Source organism: Syzygium oleosum, unplaced genomic scaffold, assembly GCF_021117445.2.
Source record: "Syzygium oleosum isolate NSW1041296 unplaced genomic scaffold, Sole_v2.1 Sole_v2.04, whole genome shotgun sequence".
Lineage (NCBI taxonomy): Eukaryota > Viridiplantae > Streptophyta > Magnoliopsida > Myrtales > Myrtaceae > Syzygium > Syzygium oleosum.
Window position 1 is genome coordinate 511,077 of NW_026607488.1, and position 10,802 is coordinate 521,878.

General features: G+C 38.9%; 1 protein-coding gene across 1 annotated transcript; it reads left to right on the plus strand.

Moving 5' to 3' along the window:
- Positions 1-1,970: 1,970 nt before the first annotated feature.
- On the plus strand, positions 1,971-10,745 carry LOC115684572 (uncharacterized). Its single transcript, XM_030609346.2, has 16 exons — positions 1,971-2,354; positions 2,500-2,549; positions 2,792-2,852; positions 4,128-4,223; positions 4,305-4,454; positions 4,633-4,764; positions 5,666-5,793; positions 6,729-6,771; positions 7,440-7,523; positions 8,082-8,123; positions 8,345-8,415; positions 9,077-9,130; positions 9,213-9,318; positions 9,413-9,481; positions 9,665-9,808; positions 10,323-10,745. The coding sequence occupies exons 1-16, from the start codon at positions 1,971-1,973 to the stop codon at positions 10,464-10,466; spliced, it is 1,758 nt and encodes a 585-aa protein (XP_030465206.2). The 3' UTR covers positions 10,467-10,745.
- The last annotated feature ends 57 nt before the right edge of the window (positions 10,746-10,802 follow it).

A 10,802-nucleotide genomic window follows, 5' to 3' on the forward strand; every position in this document is an offset into this window, starting at 1 on the left:
CAAAGAAAGCACCGATACGGCACAAAATAGGCACCGATACAGCACAAAATAGTCACCATATCTCATACTTTCAGCGCACATTGAGTTTTGTAAAGAATCTCATATGCACCTTGTGCATGCGTGCCCATTTCATATGTACAGTTGAAAGAAGTGGGCCCCAAATGGAACCCACTTGATCTAACCGGTGATCTAAGCTGGGTTCGCATGATCTGGGTATATCCAATACATCTTTATCGTAGAACTGATGGCTGACAAGATTCTAGAGTGTTTAGGAAAAAAAAAACAAAAGTCCAAAGCTAGGTTCTAACAATCCCTAGGGGTGTCAATGGACGGGTCGAGTTTCCATGCTACCTGTCCCGACATGAAATTTTGAGCCTGGCCGGGGGAAAAACGTGCCCAATAGCAAGTATTTGAGAATCGGTACATGAAATTTTAATAAATTTAAAAGAAATTGTATCGAGAAGTAATCTATTTGAAACTCACAACACGTGATTGCAGCGATTAGTTCGATTCCTCGCTAAAAGAAAGTTTTTTAATTTGACTTTTGCTGCTCCGATAGTGAGCATTTTTCATTCATTTAATGATTCCCCGGTCCCTCTTAGCTTTACGTTATGTTCTTATAGCGAAAAGTCGAGCTTCGGGTGCGCTATCAAATCCTCTAACGTCGTCACTCTGTTCCTTCTCATGCGCATTTATCTTCTTCTTTTTTTTTTATAAATTTTGAAAGAAGCTGTATCGAGAAATAATTTATACGGAATTTGCAAAAACGTAACTGAATTGCGATTTTAGCGATTAGATGGATTCTTGGCTTAAAGAAACATTCATAACCTAAATTTTTTGCTTGGATAGGTACTCTTCATTTTGCTAATGATTCCCGACCCCTCTTTGCTTTTACCATATGCTCTTAAATAGTGAAAAGTCACGATGCCTCACTTGGAGTGCGCTATCGAATCCTGTTACTTATTGATCCTCTCTAACTTGCAAGGCCTAACCGAACCGTGATTTTAGCAATTAGATGGATTCCTGGCTTTTGAAGAAACGTTCGTAACCTAACTTTGTTGGTTATATAGGTACGCACTTTTTTCATTCCGTTAATGATTCCCGGTTCCTCTTTACTTTACGTTATGGTCTTATACAGTGAAAAGTCAAGGTTCCTCGCTTAGAGTGCGCCGTCGAATCCTCTAACATTTTTCATATTTATTTACTACAATTACTATAAATGAATAATACTATTGAGTGTTAATACCACAAAAAACCCTAAATCGGTAAATTTGTGATAAATTTACCCAAAATTAATATTTTAACCACCAAAAATCCTAAAATTTATCACCAAAAACCTAAAACTGGTACATGTGTGATAAATTTACCTTTCGTTAAATTTGATTAATACAAAAAAAAATCACAAACTAGTATACTTGTGACAAATGAAGGTAAAACCCCAAACTGGTATATCTGTCAACTGCTACGTGCCATTTAATTTGGTAATCTGACAGTAAATTTTAATGGAAACTAATGAAAGGTAAAATTATCACAGATGTACCGGTTTTGGGTTTTTTATGATAAAAAAATTATTTTTGAGTAATTTTGTCACAGGTATACCAGTTTGGGGTTTTTCGTGGTATTAACCATACTATTAAATATTTAAGCCTGAGCTGGAGAAAAATGCACCTGATGAGTGCTAAAATTGAGCGATCGGGCTTGAGGAGGTTGAAGGAATCGCGCAGAATTTCAGAAGAAATACCGAATGGGTATTCTACCGTAGTAGGTATTCGAGAATCGGTACACGAAATTTTAACAAATCCAAAATAAATTGTATCGAGAAATAGTTTATCCGGAACTTACAAGGCGTGACTGAACGTCGTGACTGAACCGTGATTTTTAGCGATAAGATGGATTCATAATTTAAAAGAAACACTTTATTGCTTAGATAGATACGCGCCTTTTCGTTCCGGTAATGATTCCCGATTCCTATGCTCTCATATAGTGAAAAGTCAAAGGTATCGAATCCTCTAACGTTGTCACTTATCAAAAAATGTCGCGTCCTCTCTATAAATTTCCCTCGTCGTCTATTACTATTTTCCGGCCACATTTTGTTCACGGGGGGGCAGCCGTCTCTCTGTCTCTCTCTCTCCGGTGCGGCCGTTTTCGCGTCCCGGCTCCGATCGAGAGGGAAAGCCGCTCCGCTCGCTCCCATGGCGCCCGCCGCCGCGCCGGCGCCATCCTCGCCGTCGTCCCTGTCGCCGCCTCCGGTTCCGATGGAGCTCCACGCGCGGAACCGCGGCAAGCTCCTGGAGTCGCTCCGCCGGAGCCTCGGCGACTCCGGCCGTCCTCTCCACGGCTTCGTCTTCCTTCAGGTGTCGACCGTCGAGTCCCCCGCGCCGCGCGCATACCGATTCTCCGATATCTGCAATGCTCTGTTTTTTTTTGGGTGTAATCTCGGTTTGATTTCGGGCCTCTCTTTTTCCTCTCTTGTGTTGCGCTTCATCCGCTCGTGGGAAGGGAGGGGAGGAGCAAACGCGCCACGACACCGATCACACCGAGCTGTTCAGGTGCGTGATTGTGAGTGCAATTTGGTTGGCTTAGGAGGTAAATTATTCGCCGTCGCAAAATTATTTGGCAAAGATTACTTTTTTCTCAATCATTTGCGATTCATCGCTTAAGTTTGTGTCTGTCATCTTACTGTTCTCCAGGTTTGATTAGAAATGGTCTTTCGGGTTCGCTAAACACCGCAGCGTTTGATGTTTTGGATCATGATTGTTTAACCTGACTGGTGGCTGAATTGATTTTTCAGGCAGGAGAGTTATTTTGCTTATTTATTTGGAGTAACAGAGCCTGGATTTTTTGGAGCCATTGTGAGTTCCCTGATTTTTTTTAACAACCCTTTTCCTTTTCTGTAGATGGGATGGAAATTGTGTTATCTGTTTCTGTTGTTGCCCTGTCAATTGCTTTCTAGCTCGCAAATGAATCATACACTGTCAAGGTGCTTGCAGTTCTGTAGGATGTAGTTATGTCGATTGACAATGCTACGATGTACCTAATTGCGAATGTGAAAATGCCACCTGTTCCTTTTCTGTTGCGCTTGTTGGAGAACTCATAAACGCCGATTGACTTGTTCCAGCAAATCTCCGGTGCGTGCGTGTATGAGAGGTTTGGACATATAAACTAATGGCCGTTAGGTATTTCGCAAGTAGATGTAATTTATTGACGGAGTACGAGTTAGAAGGATTGGAGAACTTTAAATAGGACCTTGACTCGGAATTCGCTGTTGATAGGGTATAATGACGTCTAGGGTTGTTGTAGCCAACATCAATAGGTGGAAAAGGGCTCGATTGTTGTTCTCTTATTCTATGTACAAATATCACCAGGCACGCATTTGTCATGGCTTACAGGGTTTTACCACCTTGTTTTGGTGAGTCGAACGCAACCTCATGACAGCTGGTCTTTATTTATTTAATTATGATCATGAATGCAACATGGATCAATGACAATTGCTTTACCTTTGGAATACTTACTAGTATGATTACTTATCGATTTCTCGACTCTCGAGAATGAAGTTTGGGCTCCATAACTCATGGGGTCCTTTTCGTCCAATCTGTTCATAAGATGAGAGCTTTGATTCTGATTTCTGTAAGAATTGAGATGATTCATAATCTTGCTAGTCTGGAAGACACTCATTAGTGGTTGAGTTATATATATAGTCATGTTGGTGATCAATTCATTACACCACTGTCTTGCTTTAGCAGCAATACATTGAAGAGCAATTTGATTTAGTTCAAAATGTGATGATTGGCCTTGTTTAACTATTTCTGATGCATGATCCTTCATCATTACTGTTTTCTATAATTGTTCTATTTTCATCTGTTATTCCTTTGTTTCTACAGATATTTGCTGTGTATCTTCTGTTTTTTCATTTTCAAGCTTTTTTTGGTTTGGTGGTGCTTGCTCACTTCTTTAAAGTACCGATTTCTGCTATGAGCACAATTCTTCGTTGTCTGCATGCTTGTCTTCGCATGGTCCATGTTCTTAGCCGGTGGAACATCAGAATTGATAGTTGTTTGGATGTGCTGCTGGAGAAGAATGACTTATAAAGACTTTGAGTTTGATGTTAATTACAAATTCTTTTGAAGGATATTATGAGTGGAAACTCTCTGCTTTTTGCTCCTAGGCTACCCTCAGAGTATGCTGTATGGCTGGGAGAAATAAAGCCTTTGTCATTCTTCGAGGTGACTGCCTTATCTGCTAGTCCACTTGTCCATGTGAATCAGGAATGATTTGGCTAATGGCTTACAGTTTCTGCTCTGTAGGAAAAATACATGGTCAACGAGGTGTTTTATACTGATGATATTGTAAAAGTTCTCCATGAGCAGTTCCAAGGACAGGGAAAACCTTTATTGTTTCTCTTGCATGGGCTTAACACTGATAGTAACAATTATGCAAAACCAGCTGAGTTCGAGGTTATTTCTTCTTCTGTTTTCTTTGCTTCTCCGAAACTAGTTTCCAGTTACAATTGCATTTATTATGTCTGGTAGCATAATGATGGTCCTAGTCTTTGCATAGCATTGTTCTAAGTCTTTCTCAGTTCCAATTTCATTGATTTGTCAACTTTTGGACATTCCTTTGACTTCTTGATAGGGAGTGGAAAACTTCGCGACGGACTTGACTACGCTACATCCTATATTGACTGAATGTCGTGTTACAAAGTCTGATTTGGAGCTTGCTGTAATTCAGTTTGCCAATGATATAAGCTCCGAAGCTCATGTTGAGGTAATTGTTTGTCAAACAATATGATCATGAAATCCTCTAATCATCCTAGAATAATTCCTCTTTTGGATGAGTATATGAAAGTATACATTTATAGTCGATGAACATTTGGGCATATTATAAGTTATCGCCAATCTACTGCAGTGGATTGAGGGGAGGAAAAAACAATACTTAAGAAACTCTGTTTTTGCTTGTTTTGATTGAGCTTTACTGTCACTTACTTTCTTTCACCTATTTTGGTCCAACATTTTGTATGATCAAATTACTACTGACAATTTAGTGGACTTTTACATTTGTACATTTATTGGCCAAGAAAGAACATGTATATATCTAAAGAGATGTATGCACTTGAGACCTCTTGGGGAAATTCATTTATGAAGTATGATGATGGGATAATTCAGTTGGTTGACATTGTTACAAAATTGATTCTATCCGAAATCTATCTGTTTTTGGATGTATAGCAATCTATTTAAATGCGTCCTGTAGAGATGTTCTCTTGAACAGTGCCGACTACTTATCTAGCCAAATATAAGTAGAGGAGCTATTGTCAATATGTTGTATATTTCTTTCCATGTCAGCATAATGAAGAATTTGTAAAATATAAATATTACAGAACAAAAAAAAGTAAGTCATGGTTCTTTTATTGGTTTTTTGGGGAAGATGTTGATGTCTGCCTTCAAAAAAATTTGACCTGTCTGGCATTATCACAATTTTGGGAGCAACTTTCGATCACAAACGCTATCTAGTCAAACGTCAAGGTTGGAAATGCAATAATCTGTTTCTTCTTTATTTGAGTTTTATGGAGCATTCTCTCCTATCATTAGCTTGTTGAGTCATTATTCATTTAGTCTATTGTGCGTTCTTCTTTTTGCGACTTAATTGTGTCTGTTGTTCTTTTGTTCAGGTAATGAGGAAGATTAGGGTTGGCATGAAAGAGTACCAATTAGAAAGCATGTTTCTTCATCACACATATATGTATGGTGGGTGCCGCCACTGCTCATACACGTGTATTTGTGCCACTGGTGGAAATAGGTGAGATTTAGGATACAAAAAGTCAGTTTTGTTCTTCTGGCATGTGCATATGAAAGATCTGGTGTAAGAGCAGAACCTCAAATTCCTTGAAGGAATTTCCGCAACAATTATAGGAAGAGAACTTTGAAAGACGTGCTGTAAGGAATTGGGTTCATATGTTCTGGACCTTCTGGCCCATTGGATGGGCTAAGTGGACTTTGTTCAACTAGTTTAACTCATTTACAGGGGACAATAAATAAGAGAGAACTGTCTCTCCCTCCCCCTATCCCTCCCCCAACGCAACAAAACCCCAGGGCGGATATAATAGAGAGTTCTTATGGGTAAAGATGATTGTATGGAAGACATAGTAAGCATTTAAAATCCATTGGTATCTTGAAAATATGAGAGCTCCACTATGATCTTGAACAAGTTAAAACAGTTATAGAATCTTTGAAGGAGAATGTGTTATTGGCACGTAAGTAGTGCTGACTTGAGTTGATTGGTTTGCTCACTGCATTTGTGGAATTGGATTTTTCTCACAATTATAGGACTTACATTCCTATATTGATAAATTATTTCAGTTACTGAATATGCAGAGAATTATTCAATAGATAAAAGTTCTTTTCCATGAATTTTCCCTGTGTTGAACCGTTTTGTCTCTTTGAATACAGAATGTTCTACAGTGTGAGTGGCTCATTTGATTATGAAGTATATTTGCAAGAAATGCCGACTTTGTTTCAACTTGTGATTTACTGCGATTCCTCAATCTCTCTTTGGCATACTACTGATATTTTGATGGTCCGCGTCTCTGGAATAGAGAGAGTATAACTCGAGCAACAGATTAGTATTTTTTTTTGTCTGAAATAGCGGAAGGTTGCATTTCCTTTTTCTCTGTGATTAGACTGCTTATGATATTGCCAGTATGAAGTAACAATAATTTCTTCCATGTATTTTAGTGCTGTTCTCCACTATGGGCATGCAGCTGCTCCAAATGACCGGGTAAGTTTCAAGCCTCCATCTCCTGAAATTGTTAATTTTCATTTCTTGGGGTAAAATGCCTAACCTAAAGTGGGCATTGCTCTAGGCAGAGGATGTTTGCTTGTGTAAAGTAGCATGCATTCATGCGAATGCACATGCTTTTGTAAGCTTAGGCTATCATGATTTCTTGATATATATATATGGACCTCTTGCGTACACTTGGCTTTTGGGAAAGGAAAAGATGAGTAAGAAGCATAAATTCATTCTGCAGCTGATTTATGCGTGGTGGACTAAGTCGAGTAAATTTTTGTAGAAAACTTGCCAATATGTTGGAATCTTGATTTTGTTGCCATTACATGAAACTCATCAGTGCTTCCAGATGTAAATCTGCCCATATAACTGCACTTAGTCTGGGATACTGCTACTAATCAGAATTTTAAGCTAAGTCTTGATCATGAAACTGATTTAGCTTAAAGCTTAGACTGTCTATTGTCGTAATTAAACAAAAGTCAATGTGGCCAATTTGGTCTGACCCACAGGACATGTCCAATTTTTTCCTTTCAGCTTTTGTTTGATTTTTATTATCAGATTCATGACAGATAAATAAATGGCTTTTATTTAATTTTATTATGAGATTCGTGAAGCTAAATAAAGCTGGTAAATTCTACTAATTGTGGATTTATTTGCAGACTTTGGAGGATGGGGATATGGCATTGTTTGATATGGGAGCTGAATATCAATTTTATGGATCTGATATTACCTGTTCATTCCCAGTGAGTTTCTGGTTCTCGTGCTTTTGTCGGGTTGACAGGGGATCTTGATTCTCCTAATATTTCTCCCTATCGGATTGCAATTTATTCTTTGCAGTTTATTTCTGGTTTTCTGTTTTCCTTGAACTTATATTTACATTCTGCCATGGATTTACCCAATTTTATTCAAAGGGAAAGAAAGTTTGATGACTTATCATGGACAAGGTAAAAAAGCAAAAAAAATAAAATAAAATGTCAAGTACCTTTTTCATGGTTAAGGCCTGCTTATTCCTGAAGCTATTGTTACACTGATCCATGTCATTATGATGGCGTAGTAAAAAGGCTCTCCATGATTCAAACAAGCAGTTATTGGCTATTTCATAAATTCATAATGTCTCAGTCATGTTTTATGAATGTATATCCTATCTCTTCGGTCAATAGGTGGTCGTTGTGGATAATTATTGGTAGAGACGACAGAGATCTCCTTGGCTTTAGAAGGATGCGGAGTTTACAAGATCGATTGCCTTATTTTTGGGTCAGATCTACAATTATCCCCTCTTACAATCAACTTCATTTGTGCAGGTAAATGGCAAGTTTACAAGTGATCAGAGTCTAATATACAATGTAAGTTGCTTACCTTAAATCGACTATGAACAAAGCCAACTGAAGTTACAGTAGAAATTAGCTATGAACAAAGGCAACTGCAGTTGCAGTGGAAACTATAAACTGGGTTGTCTGGATGTATGGGTAGAGAGAATGGTGGGCCACTTTTGCTAATCAAACGTTTATTTCCAGTCTCTAAAGCCTGATCATATCAAGTTTTGATCTTTTCGTTGCTTTCTCAGGCAGTGCTTCAAGCACATGATGTGGTGATTGCTGCTATGAAACCTGGAGTTAGCTGGGTAGATATGCACAAGTAAGAGTGGATGGCAAAAGTTTGCAAAGTTTTACTAAATGGCTTTTGAATTTGAGTAATTATCAAGAAAAATTCTTCTTCTATCGTTCAGGGATGCTTAAACAAAGAGTCTTCTATGTTCTAGCATCACATTGTTCATATATACTGAGTGGAACTCTCAACTACAAATTGGCAGTGGCAATTTAGTTATTTTAAACGGCAATTTTTTCTTTTTATATCTGGATATAGTTTACTGTGATAAAGTTGCTTTATGACTTTAATGTATTCTCAGTGGATGCTTTGGCAAACTTATTAAATGATTATCTTGAGATTTTTATGCTTTGTGGAATTTGACTTTGCTATATTTCCAGAGAAGAGCAACTCTCCCCTCCGCTCTTTCTTGCTATTGAATTTCATCTTTAGAGGTTTAACAGTTCTTAGTCAAGGCTCATCGTGTTGATTCTAGCATAGATGCAGTCCCCTGTGTTTGCTGTTGCTTCTGAAGTGAAGGGACAGCTGGTGATTGTTGATGGCTGATTGCAGTATCACAAGTCTAATTAAATTGTAACAAATTTCTTAGAGTAACCCACTGCTGCTGAGAAATTCTAGCCTACGCTGTATGTGTCTTACCCCTCCAAGCTTGCACCTGTCATGTAATTCCATTTGCTCCATCTGGTTGCAGATTGGCAGAGAGGACTATTCTCCAGTCATTGAGGGAAGGAAGCATCATATCTGGGTAACTGCTTCTCAAGGATATGTTGTCTTCCCCAAGTCCTGTCTCCATGAACTAATGCTTGTCTGTTTTTTGTTGATTTCAGTGATCTGGATCATATGATGGTTGAGCGTTTGGGAGCAGTTTTTATGCCCCATGGGCTGGGACATCTGCTGGGTATTGATACTCATGATCCCGGCGGCTACCTGCAGGTCTTTAGACTTAAAACAGTCAATTTCTTGTTTATTTTCTTTGCTGGTTCTGATCTTCGGCAATTGGGATCCTAAGAATCTCCATGAACACCAGGGATTGGAGAGACCAAAAGAACCTGGATTGAGTTCATTGCGAACAGTCAGAGAACTCCAGGAAGGAATGGTTAGTATTAGTCCTCTCTGCTGTAAGTCTTAGCATCACGATTTGGTTGAACAATATTGGGGCGATGAGACCTTGAGAGTACATGTTCTCTGTTCTTAGTGCACTGAATTCACAAGGTGTTTTGCTTTATTTGTTTAGTTAGCATATTATCTATGCATAATCAGCGATGGGACCTTGATTCAGGTGATAACGGTGGAGCCTGGATGCTACTTTATTGATGCTTTATTGGATCCGGCAATCGAAAGCTCAAACAAATCAAAGTTCTTCAATCATGATGTAATTGGAAGATTCAGAACGTTTGGTGGAGTGAGAATTGAAAGCGATGTGGTACTACATTTTCTAATCTCTCTTTATATACCTTGACTATGGATAAATACTTATTGGATATACACACTCTACATCATAGTGCTGCTTTCAATTGGAGTCGTCAGCTGACAGTCGATATGAATATCATTGTGCTATCCAATTTTCTTAGTGGCAAATGTTTATCTTTTTCAATTGGTTTCTTCCCCTTCATCTGGAATGTGAAAATTTAATCTACTTCGTAGATATACTATAGAAACGTGCTGCATCTCTCTGTTATCCCTTTTATCCATCGATAATCCAGTTGTAGGTTTTCTACTGCTCCTCTATATGCTTTCCGATCAGTCTACGCATGACTACGATGTTAAAAAGTCGGGTCCAAATAGCTGAATGATAAGCAGACTATTAGAATGTGACGACTAAATCCTAAGTGCAGCATGTATGACTGATCATAGATCAGAGCAGCTGGCAAGCACTGTTTTAGTCTTTCTACGTTTGCTTTGACTTAAAACTTACATTCTCATTTTCTTTTCTATAGCTTGTTACCGCAACTGGTTGCAAGAACATGACTAACGTCCCTCGCCAAACATGGGAGATTGAAGCCGTGATGTCAGGAGCACCATGGCCTCCTAGCAAATCCTCCATTCACCTCGAAAACGGCGAGAACACTTTCAAAAGCTAGTCCGCTCTGTGCTCGAAGCATGGCTTTGCGCCCTTCGAGTTCAAGGGAATAAAGGGCAGTGATATGTGCCGAGCTACGATGGTCCTGCAGATGAATTGGATGACATACTGCTTGTTTAGCGCAGCGACCTTTATGCACGCTTGCGCCTCGTTGTTAAGACAGGATTTGTTTCTCTTGTAGACGTAAATGACTGCTCCGGTCGGATGTTGCGTTTCTTTGTCCCGACTAAAGTCTGCAGAGCTTGCAATAGCCAGTACAGTGATAATGTCTCTTTGCTTTTGTTGCTGGAACTATGCGAGATATGAACCGGCCTCTGCCCCATTCAATTGTTTGGTC